At 40.1% G+C, this 25,436-nt stretch overlaps 1 protein-coding gene across 1 annotated transcript in view; it reads right to left on the bottom strand.

Annotated features, from left to right (window-relative positions):
- LOC117992355 (uncharacterized) overlaps positions 1–25,436 on the bottom strand; it is a 257,093-nt gene that overhangs the window by 215,481 nt on the left and 16,176 nt on the right. The window contains exon 2 of the mRNA XM_069505950.1: positions 1,138–1,235. Coding sequence (XP_069362051.1) covers positions 1,138–1,204 — 67 coding nt within the window. The 5' untranslated portion in view covers positions 1,205–1,235. The remainder of the gene's footprint in view (positions 1–1,137; positions 1,236–25,436) is intronic.

Genomic DNA, 25,436 nt, shown 5'->3' with positions numbered 1-25,436 from the left:
CTGAATCATCAACGCCCAGCTCAAACTTTTGAATCTAGAAAGTTGAAGTTTAGCATAGTAGTTCCTTTTCAAATGTACACAAGTACGTCTGTTTTACATTAAACGCCCACTGATGTTTCACTAAGGTTTCACGTAACATCTGCACGGCGGGTAATTTACGATTCTTTATTTTATTACTTATCTACTTTTGTAATACGTATTTTGAATCGTTGTGTTGTATCTGCAGATATTTTATTGATAAGACTGAAACAATAACACTGATAATAATAATAATCTTTTTTTACTATAAAGGGTTTTTCAATACAGACAGGTTACAGACTTTGAAACCATCCAACCGATGTGATTGGTGTGTCCATTAGAAAGGCAATAATGCGAGGATGGTTTTAGAGCTTTTTTTAAAAAGTTTTATTTAGCGTAGCGCACACTCCGGGTATCTGCTAGTAGGTATTTTTTTCAACAAAATTGCTTTAAATTTTTACACGACTGTACGCGACGCAACGCGAAGAGTACCTACCTACTTATTTTATATTTATCTTGTTTAACGGAAATTCAACAGTCCATATTTAGGTAACACTGAGCTAATAATTCACGCAAATACAACGAATATTTGAATGCTAGTTTGAATAAATACTAAACAAATTCTGTTGCATTCTACATATAATAGGTATTTCTATCATCACTATTCACTAGGTACGTAAATGCTTTAAAAAAGTAAAGTAACGCCGCTGTTTTTAATCTATAATACTAGCTTACTCCCGCGACTTCGTCCGCGTGGACTACACAAATTTCAAACCCCAATTTTACCCCCCTTAAGGGTTAAATTTTCAAAAATCCTTTCTTAGGAGATGCCTATGTCATATTAGCTATCTGTACTGTACCTATGCCAAACTTCAGCCCGATCCGTCCAGTGGTTTGAGCTGTGCGTTGATGGATCAGTCAGTCAATTAGTTAGTCAATCAGTCAGTCAGCTTTCCCTTTTTTATACTTGAGCTCGAAAAAAAAAAGTCCGTTGTGCATGCGGTGCGGCGTAGCCTTGGACGATTCCAAGGGCGTAGCACTACGTCGTGCAACGTGTGGCATGGTACACCGTTTTCTATGCAGGATGACGCAGCGCATCGTATGGCTTTACTCTAATACCTGTGATATGTATGTGGGCGGCTACCGCCCTCGTGAGCAGCGCCGCTAGCAGCACGGTGCGGTGCATGCCGCTGCATCCTACCCGCTCCGCAGGCTCTCTGCAACAAATTCAAAATTCTTTAAATGAATGAATGAAAATGCAGTCCAATCCGGGATTCAAACCCTGGAACCATACGAAATCAGTTTTAGGGCACTCTCTCACTATAGGACACCAGTGGTGGCGTAACCAGTCACGTTACCAAGAAAATGTATACAGCTCTCTGGAGGGTAGGTAGGTACCTCACGAGCGCGGGGATGATTCACTCTCAGTGTTCAACACTGAATGATAGCCACCGAGCTCACTTGACATTCATTTTTAATCCATTGAAGGTTTATTATTAACATATTTCCTTGTACCTTCCTTGTACCTATATCAAATATTTGAAAAGAGCAACCGACGAGTTTCTTGCTGGTTCTTCTCGGTAGGAAAGGCATTCCGAACCAGTGGTAGATGCATCCGACTATTCGTAAGTACTTGTAAAAGTTTATTCGAATAAAAAAGATTTTTATTTATTTATTTATTTATTAGTAGCATTATGTATAAAATACTTACACTACTATATTATACACTACAGATTATACTATTGTATAAAAATTATAATAATTGCTATGCATTTTTTTCTGTGTAACTACACATCTGTGTAAATGTGTGTGTACATTCTGTGTAATTACACACTGTGTAACTACATACTTTCGATGCCCAAATATTGGATAATAATGGGTGATACTAAATAGGTCTGTTTGCACATACAGTAAATATATTTACTTTTAAGTGTAAACAATACAAGTTGATCTAAAACAAAATATAAATTCACATCGTATGCAAAATCAGAGCTCACATCGGTAGCGTGGAACTTTTTACTCAAAGCTTTTACCGTAATATCGTGTATTCTAGAACAATGTATGTCAACAATTTTATTATTTCTCATATTCCTGCCTTGACTTTCTTCCTTATTTATGAAGACACATGCTGCAATAACTTTTAAATCTAATAAAAAAAAAATGCTAAGCAAATAATTTATGTACTTGTTCTTTTATTCTGAGCTGACATTATAATAATAAACTAGCGACCCGGCTTTTTACGGGTAGCTTATTACAATTTTCGTAGGGTTCTCTAATTTTTTAGGGTTAAAGGAAAAACGGAACCCTTATAGGATCACTTTGTTGTCTGTCTGTCAAGAAATCTAGAGGGTACTTACTGTTGACCTAGAATCATGAAATTTGGCAGGTAGGACTTATAACAGACATAAGGAGAAAAATCCGAAAACTGTAAATTTGTGGTTACATCACGAAAAAAAAGTGTTCATGAACAAATATTAGTATTTTCAACTTTCAAGTAAGATAACTATACCAAATGAGGTATCATAATATGAAAGGGCTTTACCTGTTCATTCTAAAATAGATTTTCATTTATTTTTATGCATGATAGTTTTTGATTTATTATGCAAAATGACGAAAAAATACGACTGTAGTGCGGAAACTTCTGTGCGCGAGTCTAACTCGCACTTGGCCGGTTTTTTAAATAAAATATATACTATGTGACTCAAGAACAATGTAGCTTTTGATTGGTGAAAGAATTTTAAAATCGGTTTAGTAGTTCCAGAGATTACGTCCTACAAAAAACTTACAAACTTTAATTGTTTATAATATCAGTATAGATTATATTATTATTATACAAGATGATGCCTGCGACTTCATCCGCGTGGATTTAAGTTTTAAAAATCCCGTGGCAACTCTTTGATTTTCCGGGATATAGAGTAGCCTATGTCCTTCCCCGGCATGCAAGCTATCGCTGTACCGAATTTCGTCAAAATCGGTTGAACAGATGGGCTGTGAAAAGTTAGCAGACAGACAGACACACTTTCGCATTTATAATATTACGTGGCTAAAAAATTCTACTGAATATAGTCCGAGCCAAACTAAAGGACGGACACTACGTACCTTTTCCCGAAGCGTTTCGTCGTATTTTCGAGCAGTCATAGGTTCGGTCTGGATGACGCTAGAACGCTTAAATTTTCAGGATAAGGTGTTCTCAGCAAACTTATTAAACGTACTAAGTATCAATTATCTAGTTTTTTTCCAGAAATTTCAAACTCCCAAATTGGGCCTGTCAGGAGTGGAACTGTGCATCTCCCACTTGTAAGACCATTGCGCCGAGAGGTCGTCAGATTATTCAGGTATAAAAACAAATTAAGTAAAAATAACTTAATAACTAGCAACGCTAACCATCTCGTCTCATCATCCGCCATTTCACACGGTGCCTTGTTAAGCTCAAGCCACACAGATTACCCGCAGGTATTAATTACGTTAGTTATAAAGTTTCACTTCCCCCTCACCTTACTGCACTATTGCAGCTTTTACACAGGGGTATCGTCTTTACAGGGGTGCTTTTCAATTAAAGTTCTAAGAGCTTTAATTTCACTTATTACAAAATATTAGACTGTTTTTAATACCATTGCCAGATACAAGTTAACCCTAAACTGCGATCTCACCTGGTGGTAAGTGATAATGCAGTATAAGATGGAAACTGGTTAGCTTGGAAGGGATATGACAGTTTTATTAAACCCTTATCAGGTTCTACATGGCACTGTACCGTAACGCTAAGTCGCTTGGCGGCATGGCTTTGTCTGTATGGTGGTAACTAGCCACAGCCGTAACCCCCCACCAGACCAGACCAGAGACAATTTAAAGTTAGACATTGCTAAATTGGCCCTACCGGGAATCAAACCCCACACCTCCCACATATAAGACTACAGCGCTCACCAATGCGCCAGGGAGGTTTCAGATTATGCAGATATAAAAGCATACTAACTAAAAATAACTTAATAACTAGCAACGCTAACCATCTCGTCTCATTATCCGACATTTTACACGGTTCCTTGTTAAGCTCAAGCCACATAGCTTACCCGCAGGCAGTGGCGTGCAGGTCATAGAGGCATAAATGCACTGCTTACCCCAGTTGTAATAGCTCAATGCATATTTTTCATTATGACCTGCATGTAAACAGGTTCCTACCTAACTAATGCCTACCCTGGCTTCGAACACTGTGCACGCCACTGCCGGCAGGATCTAATTACGCTAGATATAAAGTTTCACTTCCTCCTCACCTTACTGCAATGTTGCAGCTTTTACACAGGGGTATCATCTTTAATGGGGTTTCTTTTCAACGAAAGTTCTAAAAGCTTTAATTTCACTTATTTCAAAATGTTATTGCTTTTTTATTCATTTACAAGACGTTAGCCTTTGACTTGGCCTTGTTTGTGTCAGTATAGTACCTATTCTATATGCATATAGGCTGAACTTCACAAAAAACAACACCAAAGACATAGGAGACAACTTTGAAGAAATATCAGGAGCAATAAAATTGTTGGCAGTCATTGATATTAAGGTGACGCAGGACGCTCGACCGAAATTGGCAGCGCACGTGGGTAACGTGTTTGCTTTTCACTTGACATTGTATGAGAAAGTTGAGAGGCACGATGATTATCACTGAAATCAAACGCGCGAAAAAGGTTTAGGAAAAGTATTTTTGAGAAAAAACTACTGAATTTATGTTTGCAAAGTAAAGTTATTTCAACTAATGAATAAATAAACTACGTCTAATGATAAATTGTTTTACAATTTTCATATCCCTAATCTTATTTATTTACGCCCAAAGTTGTCATAAATTTAGTGTTAAAATAGGAATCTTTTGAGGCTCGTAACTTTTAAATCCATATTTTCTTCAATGTTTTAGATATCATTGAACCTAGATAATGACGAGATAAATCAAAATAATTCTTAGTTTTGTGCGTACAATATCGAATATTTGTTGTATTTTCCCTCCTACGTTTGTATGGAGAAAGCACCGAACTGAGTCCCCTTAATCTCGTTTAATGTATGCAAATATTCATATAGTATAAAGTTCTACGGCACGGTTAGTATTCATAATACTTTTATGAGCTTTGTTCTTGTTTCTATTGGCTTCGTTATATGTAAATTTTCACTGTGCGTATTTCCTCTAAGGATTTTTTTTTCGAATCCTATTGAAGCCCGACCACACCTTATCTAAACAATATAATGTACGTATTAGCTATACGATAAAATGGAATTTTTCTTTATCCATATCCATACAATTATTATTATAAATGCGAAAGTGTGTATGTCTGTGTATGTCTGTCATCTCTTCATCATGCCCCATTCGCTTTTGACGACATTTGGAACAGAGATAGCTTGCATCCCTGAAATAGCCATAGGCTACTTTTTGTCCCTGAAAAATTAAAATTTTCATTAAACACCTAATTTCACATGAATGAAGTCATGGATATCATGGATTCGGTACAGAGATAGCTTTCATCCCGCAAATGGATATAGATTAGGCATAGGTTACTTTTAAAACCTTAATCCATGCGGACGGTCGCAGGCATCAGCTTCTACTTTCGTACAACAAAACCTTTAACTTATATAAAAAACCGGCCAAGTGCGAGTCAGGCTCGCGCAATGAGGGTTCCATACTACAGTCGTATTTTTTCGACATTTTGCACGATAATTAAAAAACTAAGATGCATAAAAATAAATAAAAATCTGTTTAGAATGTACAGGTGAAGACCATTCATATGATACCCCACTTGATATAGTCACTCACTTCGAAAGTTGAAAATACTATTATTAGTTAATGACCACAATTTAATTTTTTTTTGTGTGATCTAACCCTAAGTTCACGGTTTTCAGATTTTTCCCCAAATGTCAGCTATAAGATCTACCTACCAGCCAAATTTCATGATTCTAGGTCAACAGGAAGTACCCTGTAGGTTTCTTAACAGACAGACAGACAGGCAGACAGACAACAAAGTGATCCTATAAGGATTCCGTTTTTCCTTTTGAGGTACGGAACCCTGAAAATAACATACCTACTTAAAAAAATATAATGCTTAAAGCAATATTTTCTAAACCGTCATTCTTTCGGCGACGTAATATGAAAAAAATACTGAAATAATGAAATCAAAACATGACTCTGCGATTTGCTTTTTACTCAAATAAAAATATGTTTTCATCAACACATTTTCCGGGATGTCTGATCCGCTAGTAGTTTAAGCTGTGCGTTGATAAATCAATCATTCAGTGACCTTCTTCCTTTTATATAGGTACATAAATTTAGAGGTCCAAAGTTATTAGCAATGCAATATCATTACTTTGGGATCTTGGACCATTAGAAATTTAATACATTTCAATGACGTGACAATGCATGACGTGATTTCTAATACTATTCCGAAGAAAATATAAAAAAATTGACTTTAGCATTTAAACTACCGTGAGCGATTTCCATTCTAAATAATATCTGTCCCGGCTGTACTCACGTGTGTAGTCGACGTTAGCCCGACTAGTTTCGAACCCATACGGGGTCCTTTTTCAAGGGAGTCCGTTCGCGCACGCGCCGCGGTTTTGACCAACACCGCGGCGGACAGATATTATTTAGAATAAAAATGGACTTTATACTTTGACGTAAGATTTTTTACACCTTTATTACCTGTTATCTGCCAAAGCCACCATGATGCAAACTTCATAATCACTGATCGTTCCTCGTTGTGTTGGGGACAATACGCAGATAAACTTTCAGCTTTTATAAAATAACGAAGTTCTGGCACGCACTGGCTCTTAGTCCATAATATCAATGCGTGAAGTCACGCCTTCAAATAAACGCCACAGTAATGCACGAAGCAAATGGAAAATGTCGCTGTGGGTAACAAATTTAATTACGAAGACACATTACATTACCTTTAACGTATATTTTTTTGGTTCCGCTAATGGATTCAGCTCAGTTCCGAAGAATGATAGCCTCCATTTTTTGTTTTGTCATAAGTAAATGTTACTTATTACATACCAGCTGATGCCCGCGACTTCGTACGCGTGGATTTAGGTTTTTAAAAATCCCGTGGGACATCATTGATTTTCCGGAATAAAAAGTAGCCTATGTCCCTCTCTTAGTTGATTTGTAGAGGTTGGTTGTTTAGTTAGGGCGTGAAGGTAGAACAAACAAACAAGCAAACACACTTTCGCATTTGTAATATTTAGTAGGTAAGTTTAGATATAGATTCGCATTTATAATAATATTAGTTAGTATCATCGATATATAAATGACAAGATATGGTCAAGCGAACAAAATTTTTCACGGTTTAGAAACCAAATAAATCAGCGCCACCTCTTAGATACTAATGAACGACGCGTTTGAAATCCAGACGTCATTGAGGTTGCATTGGTGCATAAGCACCAATAAGTCGGTGCCATTTTGTTTGTTCAATAACTCTGTCCATACGAAGTAATATTGTTTTTTTTTTATTGTATCTACAAGTTAGCCCTTGACTGCAATCGCACCTGGTGGTAAGTGACGATGCAGTCTAAGATGGTAGCGGGCTAACCTGGAAGGGGTAGGGCAGTTTTAATTAAACCCATACCCCTTTTGGTTTCTACACGGCATCGTACCGGAACGCTAAAATCGCTTGGCGGCACGGCTTTGCCGGTAGGGTGGTAACTAGCCACGGCCGAAGCCTCCCACCAGACAAAAGTCCAAATATATACCCAAGTCAATGATTAGTATAGATTATCATCCTATACGTGGAAAAATAATTTGCTACATTTCCCAAGGAAAATTGTTGTTTGGTGAATATACGGCTAAAGCCAAGTTTCCACTAGCAACAAACTATGCAGAAAAGTTTTTTCAACTAAAACTTGCAGAAGTTGAATTGATACGAGTATTTACACACAGCTGTGATAGCCTAGTGGCTGTGATAGCCTAGCTTCGATCCCAGGCATGCACCTCTAACTTTTCGGAGTTATGTGCGTTTTAAGTAATTAAATATCACTTGCTTCATGAAAACATCGTGAAGAAACCTGCATGTCTGAGAATTCTCCATAATGCTCTCAAAGGTGTGTGAAGTCTACCAATCCACACATGTCCAGCGTGGTAGATTATGGCCAAAACCCTTCTCTCTGAAAGGAGACCCATGCTCTGTAGTAAGCCGGTTTTGGGTTGATCACGATGATGATGATGATGATTTACACACAGAGCAGACTTCTACAACTTATATAGCTAGTGGACACTTGGCCTTACAATTAAACAAAATGCGTGATACAATAACGTAGCTGATGAAGCCTATTTAAAGGCAGTATTCATTACGTCACGTGTAATTGTAACGTCCATTTGGCTAGTCGTGCGGGAAACGGGCGCGGTCCTACGCTATTAGACTAATGTGTTTTTTGCTACCTGTGGTCAGAGATGTGACTTATTCTAGAGGCGGAGATGTTCCGCAAAACGGCTTCCATTTAACTGGTAACAAGAGTGCCGGACGATCTTTTTTCAAAGGAGATGAACCTGGTCCCATACAAGCTTGGGCCCAGTGCTGAACAAAGTTCAAATATGCCTTATTTTGTAGGTTTAAACATTTACTACTTATGTCCAAAAATCATATTTTTGTAGGACCTGGGGTTTTGTTTTTATTCCACGAAATCACACGACAAAACACAGCCACAATGCCAAATACACGGGAATGAGAAGTGACAAGTTGAATTTTTTTCTTTTTTCTTTTTTTTACGGCCCTGGATATCAGTCTTTTTATTTAAGGCCTGTGACAAGTTCAAGCTAAAAGTTACCACAGACAATGAGTTTTGAAACATTTTAAAACGTTCCGTTTCTCCTTTAAAAAAGCATTGGTCTTCGTTTTTCATTTTAAAAAATGTTTTTTATGATTGTCCCATATATTACAGAAACAAAAACCATTCAATTATGCATAGAATTTATCATTTTTTACCTACATATTTTTGTATAACTGTTACGAACGATTTCAAGCACCCAATTTCGCACATCTCCTTTATAGAGGCGCTAGGCCTGGCTGCAATCAAACCTGCTGGCAAGTGATAATGCAGCCAAAGAAGGAGCGCGCTTGCCTAGAAGTAGCTTATTCAGTCTTGACTTGAAGGTACCCATATGAAATTAGAGAGGAAAACTGACGCTGGAAGGGTGTTTCATAGCATAAACACATAGCATACATATAAATAAAAATCTGTTTTCGGATTTTTCCTTTACGTAGCTATGAGACCTCCTACCCATCTTTCATCATTCTAGGTCAACGAAAAATATCTACCCTATAGGTTTATTGACAGACAGACAGACAGACAACGAAGTCCTCCTTCTTTCCTTTTGAGGTTCAGAACCCTAAAAATGGGTACTTTTTTGACGCCTTATGCTTGAAGTCAGCATCTCTATGGTCTTTAACTCAGTGCTTGTGTCAGCATTAAGAGCTGTATGCGGTGAGCGAACCCGCTTAATGTAAAACCTTTTTTGTTCCAAGGATATAAAGGACTTTTGCACATTTCGAATGCGAAACATTTTTTCTTGGTTTCTCTATGTTTCGTACGTATTCCGTGAACAAGAAAGTAAGCATATTTTAACTTGTCGGTAGTCTATCAAATGTTACTGCTTTTTAGGTATAAATAAGCCTGCAGGTTATGACTGCATTTAGTAGTTAGGATCTACTAATATAAGTTACATTATGTAGGTATGTATAGGCATATCAAATTGCGCCCGAGTGAAGTCGGGAGGATAAGCTAGTGACGCTAGTGTACTACATAATATTATATTGTTAAGTAAAAATCTGCTTTTTATAACTGAACTAGCTTACGCTCGCGACTTCGTCCGCGTGGACTACACAATTTTCAAACCCCTATTTCACCCCCTTAGGGGTCGAACTTTCAAAAATCCTTTCTTAGCGGATGTCTACGTCATAATCGCTCTCTGCATGCCAAATTTCATCCCGATCCGTGCAGTAGATTGAGCTGGGCGTTGATAGATCAGTCAGTCAGTCAGTCAGTCACCTTTTCCTTTTATATATTTAGACTAGCTTGCCCGCGGCTTTGACCGCATAAGTATAGACTACAAAAAACTCAAACCCATATTATAAATTCCGCAAAGAAAGATTTTTTAATTCAAAAAATGCGCATGTCTATGTCATATCTTCAGCCCGATCTATCTAGTAGTTTGAACTGTGCCATAAATCAATCAGTCACCTTTCCTTTTATGTATTTAGACTGCCTCCTTTTTCTAAATTCGTTTAAAAACAGCATTAACTTTCCGCTTTTATCGAATACCTACTTTCATCAAAATGTCCTTTAAGCTCTCAAGGCATTACGTGTACCTACTTCCTCTAGGTAACTAATTTACCGTCTAACTGCGCTGCGGGCTAAATTGTAAACTTCCATTGGTCGAGTCGGAATCCGAATCTTGAAATTCAATTTGTGCGAAGCACTTACCCTCCCGTCGTAGTAAGTGTGCTGTTTCGTGTACAATACCACGTAATTTAACTTCTATCGGTATAGCAGGGCCGTAGCCAGGGAGGGAGGAGGAGTTTAACCCCTACGTAATTATTTCTAGGGATAAGATTTTAAATTGAACGATTTGTGGGAGAACCAAGGTGACTGACATGGCCCAAACTATCAGCAAGTTGAATTGACAACAGGCAGGTCATGCTTGCCGTACGAGCTGAAGAAACGGTTAATTGATAGCGCATAAATAGACACACTTATATATCACTCAAATAATTAAATATCACTTGCTTTAACGCTGTAGGAACCTCTATGCCTGAGGATTCTCCACAATACTCTACAAGATGTGTGTGTGCTGATCCACACTTGATCAGCGAGATGAACTATCTAAATCATTTTCATTCTGAGAGGAGATTCGTGCTCAATATTAGGCTGATGATGGGTTAACATGATGGTGATGTCAAATTCAATGGCTAAGTTTTACTGATCAGAAACCCTGTCAAATCCACTTAAAACTATGTTGGTCACAGGGCCTTAACATAACCGTCACATGTCAGATCTTGAGGCCGACCGACAAAACAATAGATTTACATTGGACAAGGATATACACATACATATGCTAATAGTCTTCTTAGGAGGACTAATTCGCTTCCACTTTCCATGGTCTATAGCATGACAACGGAAAGTGAAAAGTTGGAAAGTGGAGCCTCGTGTAAGCCAGTACAAATGCTGGAAAGAAGAAGATGTAAGTCAAGTTCTTCCAAAAAAAGTTATACTTACACAAAAGGGATCCGAGAAATTCGTCTCCATTTACCTTGTCGTTCTTGTCTAGCGCTGGGTATGAGCTATGTTCTATGGCTAAAACCAAACCCCCCCCAAATAAAATCCTGGCTACGGCCTGGTATACTCGAAAAGTTTGTCTTGATTATCGGAACCCGCAAACCGAGGTTGTGGCTTGACTAAAAGGTGAAATTCTTACAATTTCACGGTAAAACTTTGCAAAAATGTGTTGCAAAATATTCCATTTCGTTTCTCTTTCATTTTTTTTATGGAATGAATGTAGGTAATGGCTTTTATTAAAATACATATAAGAAACTAGACGATGCCCGCGACTTTGTAGGTTTTGAAAAATCCTGTGGAAACTCTTTAATTTTCATGGAAAAAGTAGCCTTTTTAGGCTACTTTTAAAGCCCGGGAAATTATACGAAAAAAAATATATATTAATTCTATCATCTGTCTTCGTTTTTGCCAGCGTTCTGTACCCGTAGTACAAGATTTTACGTCTCACCAAACGAAACCAAATTCGAGAGTCGAAATACTTCCGCGTTACAGTAAAATGGACCTTATACAGCCTTGAATTGAAGTCAAATATTCAATGCCACTGATTTTCATTTCGCAATGTTTCCGCTTGGAGCGCTGGCTGTAGAAGTGTAGACAAACTTGAGCTTTAAAACAAGGCTTTTATGATCCAGTTTACTGTAACGCGGAAGTATTTCGACTCTCGAATTTGGTTTGGTTTGGTGAGACGTAAAATCTTGTACTACGGGTACTGGTAGCGGCCCTGTATAATATTATCTAGAGTATAAAGCCTCAAATAAAATACTAGACTAGCGGTTAAGAAACTGAAATTGATATTTCAATTGTCTAAAAGTAGGCACTTCAAGAAGAAAAAAAGCAATATTGGGGCCGATTCTCTGGTACACAATCTCTAAACTAAACTAAATTAACAGGTCTAAATCTAGTGCTCTCCTTTTACGCAAGCAACATTATGAAAGGGATAGCAATAGATTTAGACGTGCCATTTAAGTTTAGTTTAGAGATTGTGTACAACGTAATTAGCCACAATGTTTTATTATTTGATTTGAGCCAAGATTTTATGAAGGCCAAAGAATAATCCTACTTGTTGTTGGAATGGGATAAAGTTTGTGACCTTTTACTTGCCTTTTACCATTGGGGTTTTAATCCATACCTACTAATATCATGAATGCGATAAAGTGTATGTCTGTCTGCTAGCTTTATCCATCCGTTTAACCATCCGTCTACTTATTGACCGGGAAAATCAAAGAGTTTCGGCGGGCATTTAAAAAAGCCCGAATCCACATAGACTAAGTTGTTGGCATCGTTTACTTGGTATTAAAATAGTTTGCATCCTGGAAATGGAAATAGACTGCTTTTTATCCCGCGAAAAATAAAAAGTTCCCACGGGATTTTTGTGGGAGTATTTTGTAGTTAGGTAGTGCAATAAACTTAGTGGTAATTTTTTTTTATAAGCTAGCTCTACACTACTGAACAATATCGTGTCGTGTCCTAAGATTTAGTATAATGCTCTTGACTGTTTTGCGTCGATATGTTGGTAGCACGGTTGGAGTCTATTGTTTCAAACACACAAAACTTTTTCCCAGATTTTTAAAGAGCTTAAATCCACACAAACTAAGTCGCGGGCATCATCTAGTTCTATGTAAGTAAATTGCGTTGTGCAAACGATGGGGTTCTCTTGTTGAATGTTTGAGAACGTTTCCCTCCCTGGAGGGTAAAACCCTTTTATGTTAGTTCACAAGAATTGGAACGCAAGTCTCGCGGGGAGAACTTTAGCGAAACTTTATTTTGCATGAGGTTTCGTTTTTGAAGACTATTTGTATGAATCGATGGAAAGCACTTATCTACTTGAAATAATTTGATTTTCGAAGATACCATTCTTATTAAGAAAATCTAGGTATAAAAAGAGATACTGACTAAAATCTTAGCGTGAATTTCCAGCCATTGAAACATTTCCAGCACATTAAAGTCCTCATTGTTGGGACTTCGTTATTGAATTGGTCTATTTAAAATGTAGCCTATGTGATTCCGTTAATCTATTGAAGACAAGTGATCTCGTCCGCAAGAAACGACACCGACAATTATCGCTATTTTAAATGTCAAAAGTCGAGAAAATTAGGTTGGCATGTTAGCGCTCGTAGACAAAAATACCACAGATAAGTAAAAATTCAGTTTATCTCTACTTGTGACGTCACGAGGCGAATGACGTTTGCAACCATGTTAGCTTCGGTAGACATGGAGAGATAAGACGACAAAATGCGTAGACAAAATTTTCTCGTGGGCCTCATGTTAGCCCTGCTGGGCTATGACAACAAATCGACACCTCATTCATCAAAATCGGCTTAGTAGTTTAGGCGCTACGGTGGAACAGCCATAAATCTATGCTAAAATTATAACCATTCCTTTTGGCTTTCCGTAGTCGGGTAAAAAAGCGATACCCCATGATTGTAATGGTGTTACAGTTAAACTCAGTCATAATCGATTGCAAAAGTCTATTTCTATCCCACTGTGTATTTATGTACAGCGTGTTCCACTTTCCGGTACACGAGTCTGAAAATACTTCAAACTATTCATGAATCTGTCGTTTTCGTTGTACGGTTAAACCGTAATTACGGATGCCGGATGGTTACGGGACGAGGCGGACCAATTCGATAATTCCGGACGTATTTGACGTAGACATTGATTTCGCTAGACTGGCCCTAGTCGTACGGTAAACTTAGAATAGACGAGAATTATTGTACTGTATTTACCAAAGATAAGTGGATAAGACTTACTTCTGTTATCTATGGTATTTAGACAAACTACTATTCGTCTTACGGCGTTTGTACACACATTCGTATTCGATTCGTTTTCGTGATTCGTGAAAATACGATTAGAAGTGGCCGTCATACAAAACGTACGTACGCTTGTGCGCTCATTTGATTAGTATTTTGACGGTTCCGTCAACTCATCGTCACAAGAATCATGAATCTGTCGTTTCCGTTGCACGGTTAAACTGTAATTACGGATGCCGGATGGTTACGGGATGGGGCGGACCAATTCGATATTTCCGGACGTATTTGACGTAAACATTGATTTCGCTAGACTAGCCCTTGTCGAACGGTAAACTTAGACACACGAATACTGTACCGTATTTAGACGAACGACTTCCGTCTAAGTCCGACCGATATAATGAAGCGAGATCTCCAAGTCTAATTTCGGTCGAAGTTAATATCAATTTATCTGTAAACTACTGATGAATTACTAAGAACATTGTTATTTGACAAATATCAACGTTGCTCTTGTAATGCCTAATTCCCACGTTGCGTGATTATCACGCGCGGCTGATGACCACGGACAGCCACGCACCGCGCAAAATGCTCGGACGGCGACGATGACGTGTCTCCGCAACCACGATTGATACTCATCCCACGGTGCGTCCCTGCCGGCTGGTCCGCGTCCGACTGCAATATCATGCACCGTGGGAAGCCGGTATAACTAATCAGCAGAGTACGTACGTATAAATTCAATAGTTACGTATAGAAAACGGATGGTAGACTATAATCATATGCGGAAGGATCTGGGAGTCCAACGCATTATTGTCCAATTATGTGATCGGAGGGAGGCCTTTGCCCAGACGTGGGACAGTGCAGGCTGATTTAGATTAGATAAGATGTAATCAGCTCTTAGTTTTAAGATGTGATGTGTGGCACAGTTTAGTAAATAAACGTGTTTTCTTTCTTTCTTTCTGATTGAAAGGGTAACGAGCTTCAGCTATGAAGATAACGACGTAGAGAAAGAGACAATTTTTATCCAACAATTTTCACAGTATAAAATTTCTAAATGAAAAAATGATTTTTTAAAAGTGTTTAAAAATTTAGCGGACAAAGCTTTTCGGATGATTAATTGGTTTGATGTGGGGTCTGTGGCGAGTTTAAAATGCTTAAAAATTTAGCGTTTTTTAATTTTTTCGTAAAGGCTGTTCTGAATCAGCAAATTGTTGACGACTCTTTGTTTCAAATAAAAATATTGTAATGGCGAAAATACCGAAAGAATTTTGAAACGAAAATTTTCGCCGTGAGAACAAAAAATATGAATTAAGTACATATTAACTAAGTAAATTAATGCCTAAAAATTATATGAAAATGACACTCCGACCGAGATAGAATCTAGAAAAAAGACGGGCCAAGGCCCAAGTGCGAATCAAACTCGCGCACCGAGGGTTCTAAGGGGGTGAAATAGGGATTTGAAATATTGTAGTCCACGCGGACGAAGTCGCGAGCGTAAGCTAGTAGGTATTATATAAATGTGTCGGTCCATCTATTTGTCTGTCTGTCTGTCTGTTATCATTTCACGAGAACCGATATTGATAAATTTTAGAATATAAGACAGACTTAAGTTACTTTTTATCTCGAGAAATCAAAGAATCCCCGCGGTATTTTTAATCCAAATCCACAGGCGAAGTCGAGGGCGTCAGTTAGTGTTAATATAAAAGACATTAATACTGAATTCGTAGAGATAATAATGTTCCCAGCAGCTCGTCTTTTGTGGTACAAATTATGTTATGTTAGTATTAATTTTGACCTTTGTACGGAACCTTCGTTACACTATTAATCTTGCTTCATGCTGCTTAAACAGACATCTCAAAGAAGACCTTATATATCTAATTACTGCCGCCTGTCATAATAATGATAGTATAATATTATATAAGTCCCGCAAATTGCTATTGTGCTGGAACCATGTCTCATTAACATCGAAATGACGTCATATACGGTAGGTATCAGCTCGAAACTTCAGTCTAGTGCTGACGTCACTAAAATGGCGGCCACGCGCATTAGCAATTTGCTGGACGTATAAATAGAGGTATACATAGAGGAACTACAGTACATGGCAGAAAATAATCTAAGTACATCGACTTTTAGAATGAGATTTCGGCTTATAGAGCTGTCACTCTGTGTGCACACTATGTGACGTTTTGTCGGTCTCAACGACAGAGACAATGCTCTACAAAACCATCTCTCTCTTTCTAAAGGTCGTACATTATTTTCTGTAACTCAGCGGGCAATGAAGAGAGCTATGCGGAGCTACGTGACCAAGTCAGGAATTAGAAGGTCCGTAGGTATAGTCCGCGCCAATTAAATAGTCGTTCTTGAAGTTAACCGCAAGACGCGTAGCCATAACATTTTTAAGCATCAGTGGAGCGCGCGACGTGAGGGAGCGGAGCGCACCAGCCCGTGCGCCACGCCACACCCCGCTTTCGTCATCTGCATTAGTGTGAGTGCTACGTACACAGTACACGAGCGCGTGGAACAATACCTGCGCGAGCTTGCACTCGCATCCTAGGTCAGACAGGACTATTTAACTGCCGGGAACTATAGAAGAACTAAAGTAACCAATACAGCCGAACGGGTTGAGAAGCTGTTATAAGTAGCAATGGAGATTTTGCACAGATTTTACACATAAGTGATAGAAGAACTCTATAAAACTTGCATAATTGAATCATAAACCAATCTAAACCTTAGTCGACTTAGCATTAAAGTACACATTTCTTTGCATTTGTCGCATTATTTTTGATCATTATACCCAATCAATCAATCCGACTATGTGGGCGTGGTGTATGTTATAGCAATCACTTTATTGAATAGGAAAGATTGAATAGCATATACGAGATTATTCATTTATTATAATTATTATGTGATTTTTTTTTTTTTTTTTTTTTTTTTAATAGATATAGCGAGCAAACGAGCAGGCGGGTCACCTGATGTTAAGTGATTACCGCCGCCCATGAACATTTGCAGCACCAGAGGAGCCGCCGATGCGTTGCCGGCCTTTTAGGAATTTGTTGGTCCGCCCCTTGAATAACCCCATGTTATAATCTAGTGGGAACACCGCCGATGGGAGTTGGTTCCACAGTTTGCACGTGCGTGGAAAGAAGGATCTGGCGCAACGGACGGTCGAAGTGCACCAGACACCCAGATGGTGAGGGTGGAATTCCTTACGGTGGCGCGCGGTGCGGTTGTAGAAAAAAGAGGGTGGAATGAGGTCAAAAAGCTCTTCAGAGCACTCCCCATTATACAGGCGATAGAACACGCATAGAGAGCTAACGTCTCTGCGGTGCTCCAGGCTTTCCAACGAGCCGGTAAGTTTGGGATCGTCCACAAGTCGAACAGCCCGCCTTTGGATCCGATCAAATGGAAGGAGTTGGTACTGGGGTGCTCCAGCCCAAAGGTGGGAGCAGTACTCCATGTGAGGGCGGACTTGCGCCTTATAGAGTAGGAGCCTATGCTCAGGCGCGAAGTACCGCTTTGCTCTGTTGAGCACCCCAAGCTTTTTGGAGGCTAATTTGGCCTTGCTTTCCAAATGATCGCGGAATTGAACCTCGCTCGAAATGTGGACTCCAAGGATCCCAATGCTGTTGGAAGGTGTGAGGGGAGTGCTCTGAAAGAGAAGAGGTAATGTAAAAGGGGACTTTTTGGCGGAAAACGCGCAAACCTGTGTTTTAGATGGGTTAAATTGCACTAGGTTTTGTGCGCCCCATTCTGACACTTTACCTAGGCAGGTTTCTATGTCAGACACAAGTTTGGCTCTACACTCCTCCAGCACTGCGCGAGAAAGCTGTGTATGTCCTTTGTACAGGGCATCACCCGTACTGTCATCCGCATAGCAATGGATGTTGTTGTGATGCAACATGTCATTGATATGCAGGATGAACAGTGTGGGCGATAGCACCGAGCCCTGAGGGACGCCAGCATTGATGGGTTTGAGTTCCGAGCAAAAACCGTCGACAGCGACCTTGATGCTGCGACCGTCAAGGAAACTGGCGACCCAATTACACAGCTTCACTGGTAGTCCGTAAGATGGTAGTTTCGATAGAAGTGCCCCATGCCAAACCCTATCAAAGGCTTTTGCAATATCAAGACTGACCGCCAGGGCCTCTCCCTTGCTGTCAATGGCTTCCGCCCAGCGGTGCGTGAGATAAATAAGAAGATCACCAGCTGATCGGCCGTGGCGAAAACCGTATTGACGATCACTGATCAGCTGGTGCTCCTCAAGATATCCCAGCAGCTGGGCGTTTATGATTTGCTCCATGACTTTGGACAGGAGGGAGGTAATCGCGATAGGTCGATAATTTGAGGGGTCCGAATGATTGCCTTTCTTCGGAACAGGGTGAACTAAGGCAGTCTTCCACGAAGATGGAACTGTACCGGAGGAGTAAGACAGACGGAACAGACGAGTCAGGACCGGTGTCAGCTCAGGAGCACATATTTTGAGCACAACCGCAGGAATACCGTCCGGCCCACTCGCTTTATTGACGTCGAGAGAGAGGAGTGCCTTACGCACAGCTGTCTGGGTAAAGCGTATGTCACGCAGCGAGCTTTGACACCGCGGGATGGTAGGCGGTGTTCTCCCCCCGTCATCAAGCGTTGAATTGGCAGCAAAGAGTGTGCCTAGAATTTCGGCTTTCTCTTTGGCGGTGTGGGCCAATGTATCATCCGGTTTGCGCAAAGGTGGAAACGAGGAACGACAGAAGTTGCCTTGAATGGCTTTTGCCAGCGACCAGAACGCGCGGGAACCAGATGGCATTGCGACTAGTCTCTGTCCAATTCTGTCGACATGCTTGAATTTTGCCCTGGCAATGGCATTTTTGTAGGATCTAGAGGCAACATTAAATTGTTTTTTCAGGATGGCGGTATTTGGTTCGTTGTTGCGTTGTGCTGATAACCAGGATCGGTAAGAGGATTGCTTAAGGTTTGCAGCCCTCTTACAGGTCCCGTTAAACCATTTCTGTGCTCGCTCACCGGTGGGTATTAAAGAGTTGGGGATGAAGCAATCCATACCTTGGAGTATAGCGTCAGCAACGGCCACAGCACAGATGTTGGGGTCATTTACGGAAAAACAAAGCTGCCCCCATGGATATGAGGCGTAGAATTCGCGGAGACCATCCCAGTCAGCTGATTTGTAATGCCAGACTCTACGGCTACCGGTATCACGCGTGCAAACGGATGATGGAAGCTGCACGGTGGTCTGTACCAAGCAGTGATCAGACGTCCCTAGCGGAGCATCGACACTAACTTGGTAGCCGGTAGGGTGAGTGGTGAGAAAAAGATCGAGAATAGAGGGGGTATGATCAGCGATATCGGGGATCCTAGTAGGTAGCGTAACCAGTTGGTTGAAGTCGTATGCCAGGACAAAATTATAGGCGCACCTCCCGGCGTGATCAGTGGTACGTGATCCTAGCCATTCCACATGGTGGGCATTGAAGTCCCCTAGGATCACCACCTCGGCGGAAGAAATATGCTCCTGTATATAGTCCACTGATCTTTGGACGTGGTCGAAGAGTCGGTCCGTCTCAGCGTTTCCGCTATGAGATCTGTACAGGCACGCATAGACTCGGGTTTGACCCCCGAAGTCCACGCGCAACCAAAGTAGAGATAGGCCCCCAACCTCTAGGGTGTATAGGCGTTGACCGCAAATATCCCCTCTAATATACACACACACGCCAGCGCGTGGCGAGAAGACGTGTTCCAGTTTGTAGCCGGGGTAGTTTAGATACGAAGTATCGTCGGGGGGTGAGATTTGAGTTTCAGTTAGGAATAGTATAGCTGGCTTCGCCGTTTCAAGGTGATGATGGACGGCGTTTAAGTTGGAGTGCAACCCTCTAATGTTGCAAAAGTTCACACGGAATGTGGAACGAGGCGCCGCTGTATATCGATTCTTTCTGTTAATTTTTGGCATCATGTGTGTATATTAGGGGTTGATCGAAGAGAGGACCGGGTTGACGAATGTTGTAACAACGGTGGTCTCCAGGTCAAAGATGTGGAGTCAGCCGCTCCCGATCACGCAGGTAGAGTGAGTTACTGGCACGGGGGACGGAAGGGCCCCCAATCCGATCCGTTGAATGACCGGCGGGTTCCACTCCGGTCTCCCACTCCGGCACTCCGGTCATTCACCGGGCTTTTTGCGTCGGCGGCGGGGCAGCCTCCTAGGTCGGGAATCCTAGGTTCGGGCCCCCTACGGACCAACGGGCGGCCAGCGGACAACCGTTTCATCGGGTCTCCCTGGACCCCGCGCCAATATATCACGCCTACGGATACGAGAGGGCCTAATTCTCCACGACGGACCCAATGGCCACAGGAATTACACTATTCGGGGGGATGGGAGGGGGAACTGGCTCTCCAGCTCGCAGCCGGAACGCACAGGGTGCTTTGCGGCTGGTTACGACTGGAGTGTGGTCGCTAGCCAGGCGGATTCGGGATAGGATCCTACCACGAAGCAGACATACCATAGTGATTACGCTGTGCGGTATAAATACAGCGACCCATGAATGGGACTGGGAGCGTCAGAGCCTCGTTAGCTGATTGGCAGGGTGCACCACGGGCAGGTGAGGTTGACTTTGGCCACTAGGATGGAATTCGGGCCACTTACACCCCAAAATAGTGATAGCTCTATGCGATGGATTATAACACGATTAATAACAATAATCTATCGGATTATAATGATATATCATTATTGAATAGTTGGGATCAAGGACCAAATAGATAGATCTGTATTCTGTAGGTATTAGTACATGACTTGGTACAGTGGTACAATGCACAATGCATCGCCCAACGGCCCGCGTCTTCCTAAACGAGGCCTTAGTATATCATAGATATTGACATATACAAGTACGCTAGATAAGGTGTGCCCATAGAGGTAATCATTCATCTAAGGGTGTGCAATACATAATGACAGTTATTTTTTGACTTCTTGTCAAGTGACTGCTTTTATGGAGAAAACTTTGTGAAAAGGACACGAGTAGGTACTTTCGTCACTGAAAACAGCATCTTTTTGCAGGAAATTTTAACTAAATGTCAAACAAAGTTTTTGACACCATAAAATACGCTAAAAGTTTGCCGAAAACGAGTGTCAAGCGGAACTTTAAACAAGATTGCGGTTTGTTGTGTGACATTTCTTTCTAAGTTTGGAGAAATGGACAGTACGTAACTCTCACGGACCAAATTGGAAATTTTCTTACCTACCTTTTTTTAAATTTATTTATTACTAGATGATGCCCGCGACTTCATCCGCGTAGATTTAGGTTTTTAAAAATCCCATGGGAACTCTTTGATTTTCCGGGATAAAAAGTAGCCTATGTCCTTCCCCGGGATGCAAGCTATCTGTGTACCAAATTTCGTCAAAATCGATTGAGCGGATGGGCCGTGAAAGGCTAGCAGGCAGACAGACAGACAGACAAACTTTCGCATTTATAATATTAGTATGGATAATGCACACGTAATATAACAATTTCTATCTCGCCAAACTGCACATCAGTTTATCGGCGAGTTTGCGCTCATAATCATTAACTAAACCTTGAAGCTGTATTTATAGTTCGTTTATAAAATACAACTACTACTGTGTTGTACTAGCAAGCCGTGATAACCTAGTGGTTAGGACGGCCATCTTAATCGGGAGGTCGGAGGTTCGATCCCGGGCACGCACCTTTAATTTTTCGGAGTAAAGTGCGTTTTAGGAAATTAAATGTCACTCGAAAACATCATGAGGAAACCTGAATACCTATTTGCGGGTTCTTCTCGGTAGGAAAGGCATTCCGAACCAGTGGTAGATGCATCCGACTATTCGAAAGTACTTGTAAAAGTTTATTCGAATAAAAAATTTTTTTTTAGAGTTCTCCATGATGTTCTCGAAGGAGTGTGAAGTCTGCCAATCCACATTATGCGCTCAAAATGTAACTTTATTTAATCGTAAAGTTTGTGCTAGGTGTGACAACAACCAATAGTCTCACGTACTCGTAGTATCCATAAAACGCACATGTGATTTCAAATTTATGACAAAGCTGTAAAAACAGTTTTGCAACTCAATCCTGGGGCGATACGATACGAACTGACACTTCGTTTATCGACAAAGTTCAACAGTCCCTCGGGACTCGTGATATTCGCGAATATTCCACTGACACCAGGTATGAAGGTGATAAGCTGGAAAAATCAGGAATAACTTTTCAACAAAAGAAAGGCGGTACTTATTGAGTATCGCTGGGAGCCAAAATAAATTACTTTTTATAACTCAAAAGTTTTGTAACGCAGGTAGATAACGCTTTCTTGTACTTACTCTGTACTTTTTATATGTGTGACTTTATAAGTCTTTTGAAATGTGAAATCTAAATATACTACATAATAAAAACGAAAATGTGACTGACTGAATGAATAATCTGTCAACGCACAGCTCAAACTACTAGAGGGATCGGGCTGAAATTTGGCATGTAGATTACAGATACCTAGCTATTATGACTTAAAACTCCGCTAAGACAGGATTTTTGAAAATTCAACCCCTAAGGTGTTTGAAAATTGTGTAGTCCACGCTTACGAAGTCGCGGACATATGAACCTAAGCTAGTTTTAATCATAAAGTTTGTACTAGGTGTGAGAACAACAATAGTCTCAAGTACTCGTAGCTCGTAGTATCCATAAAACGCACATGTGATCTCAAATTTATGACAAAGTAAAAACAGTTTTGCAACTCAATCCCGGGGCGACACGATACGAACTGACACTTCGTTTATCGACAAAGATCAACAGTCCCTCGGGAGTCGGTATATTGGCGAATATTTCACTGACACCTGGTATAAAGGTTGGAAAAATCAGGAATAAATGTTTAACAAAAGAAAGGTGACTTATCGAGTATTGCTGGAAGCTAAAATAAATTACTTTTTTATGACTTAAAACTTTTGTTACACAGATAACCGCTTTTTTGTACTATCTGGGTTTTTTACTCGCCTGACTTTATATATTTTTTTCTTTTTTTCTTTTAAAATGGGAAAAAGTAAGTAATACATCCCGTGGTGTTTGCGTCATGAGCGTACAAAAATATAACATACTGGATGGCGGCCCACCACGGCTTCGTACGGGTAGCTTATTAAAATTTTCGTAGGGATCTCTAATTTTTTGAAAATAAAATTTAGACTATGTCACGCAGCAATAATGTAGCTTTCTACTGATGAAGGAATTTTCAAAATCGTTTCAGTAGTTCACTTCAAACTTTACCTCTTTATAATATTTGTTGATAACTGTTAACCACGTTCAGACGCACTATCATTTTTGTCATCATATTAATATCTAAGTAAGTAATATTATAAATCCAAAATAATGAGAATAAAGAACACAAAAAAATAATCATCCAATTTGGTACAGTCGTTCGGAAGTTATACGCACTTAGGATTCCGTACCCAAAGGGTAAAACGGGAACCTCTTACTAAGACTCCGCTGTCCGTCCGTCTGTCACCAGGCTGTATCTCATGAATCGTGATAGTTAGACAACAAATACTAAAAAACAAGGGGTAACAATACATCAATCGTGATTTTTTTGCTCGTTTTATAGATAACTAGCTGATCCCCGCGGCTTCGCCCGCGTGTATATAATCTAGCCCTGTATATGTCACTCAGGAATAATGTAGCTTTCTATTGGTGAAAGAATTTTTAATGTCTGTTCAGTATTTCAGAGATTACCCCCTACTTACAAACAAACTTAACGACATTACCTCTTTATAATATTAGTATAGATAATACGGAACCCTTCGTGCGCGAATCCGACTTACACTTGGCCGGTTTTTTATTTATATTAGTCTATATTCAAATAGAGCTAATATCGAGTACGTCTCAGGCAGAGATGCTCTTAATGCCAGATTAAATAAGCTGTCGCTTACATACGAAAGATGGTAAGAAAGAAATCGCTTGGGAAATATTACGAAGCAATATGGAAGGCTATGCGCCAAAAGCTAGACACGTGTGGCATTCAATTATGTTGTAGACCTCTGTTTGCCTCACGCCCTTTTGGACAATATTTTGCCCGGTTCTACGTACGTAGCTCGCATGCTACGTACGTAGAACCACCAAGTATATAATGTAGGATAGGAACGACATACTATGTTATAGTTTTAATACCGAAAAATAGGGAATTATATTTTTTGGTGATGCTACTGCAGGATAGGAAAGACCGGATAGGATACCATGGGATAGTTTTTATCCTGAAAAATAGGAAATTATATTTCTTGTCGATGTTAAGTACTACGTAACTCCGTCAAATCTTTTTCACAACATATTTCACAAAAGTTTTTTATCATCAAGTACGTTAGAATGACATCTCGGCTTTGTAGAGCGTTGTCTCTGTCACTCATATGACGTTTTGTCGGTCTCAACGACAGAGAGAATGCTTTACAAATCCGTTATCTCCTTCTAAAGGTCGATGTACATTATTTTCTGCCGCGTACTGTAGATCTCGTATAAATTTAGCTTTTATGAATAGTATATTTAGAGCTGGAAAACGAGACTTATCAATGGGCAACATAAAATTGATAGTGTGTTTGTTGGTTTGTCCTTCAATCACGTAGGATTGACGTGTTTTTCTGCATGGGTATAGTTGAAGACCTGGAAAATGACACATCCTACTAAAAATCCCGAGAAGTTAAAGATTTCCTATGGGATTTTCAAAAACCTACACGCGGACTAAGTCGTGGGCATCATCTAGCTCAAAATATCTTTTAGAGCTATTATCTGCATTTAGGCAGACAATAATTCAGCTCACTAAATCTCTTATGGCCTTCCAAAGATACTCGCATTTCAAAGAATGAATCTACTGTCACACGTTTCTTTTGTCGCTTTTGTCAAGTTTGCAATAGAAATTCAATTCAGATATCACAATGGCACTTTTCTGTCATCTTCCTCGACGGCTTTTAAGCTTTAAGGCTTCAAGCGTATAAACACTTAAAGTTCTTTAAGCTTTTCTTCACAAGACTTTACAGGAATAACATTTTTGTCTATAAGTCGTCCTGTATATAAAAGGTTCATAAAGAAAACTTGATGACCTCTCTTGCGCAGTAATAAGAGTTGTCGTCTTATAAATTGAGGTTTCGATCCTCGTTAGGGTCAATTTTAAAATTTATTATTTTTAAGTTGTCAGCTTTTAAGCTGTAATAGCCTAGTGCTTAGGACGTCCGCCTTCTAATCGGAGGTCGGGGGTTCAATCCCGGGCACGCACCTCTAACTTTTTGGAGTTATGTGCGCTTTAATTAAGTATCACTTGCTTTAACGGTGAAGGAAAACATCGTGAGGAAACCTGCATGCCTGAGAGTTCTCCGTAATGTTCTCAAATGTGTGTGTAGTCTACCAATCCGCACATGGC

The sequence above is a fragment of the Maniola hyperantus genome, chromosome 21 (assembly GCF_902806685.2).
Source record: "Maniola hyperantus chromosome 21, iAphHyp1.2, whole genome shotgun sequence".
NCBI lineage: Eukaryota > Metazoa > Arthropoda > Insecta > Lepidoptera > Nymphalidae > Maniola > Maniola hyperantus.
Note: the sequence above shows the minus strand (reverse complement) of the source record. Positions and strands in the feature narration are given on the sequence as shown.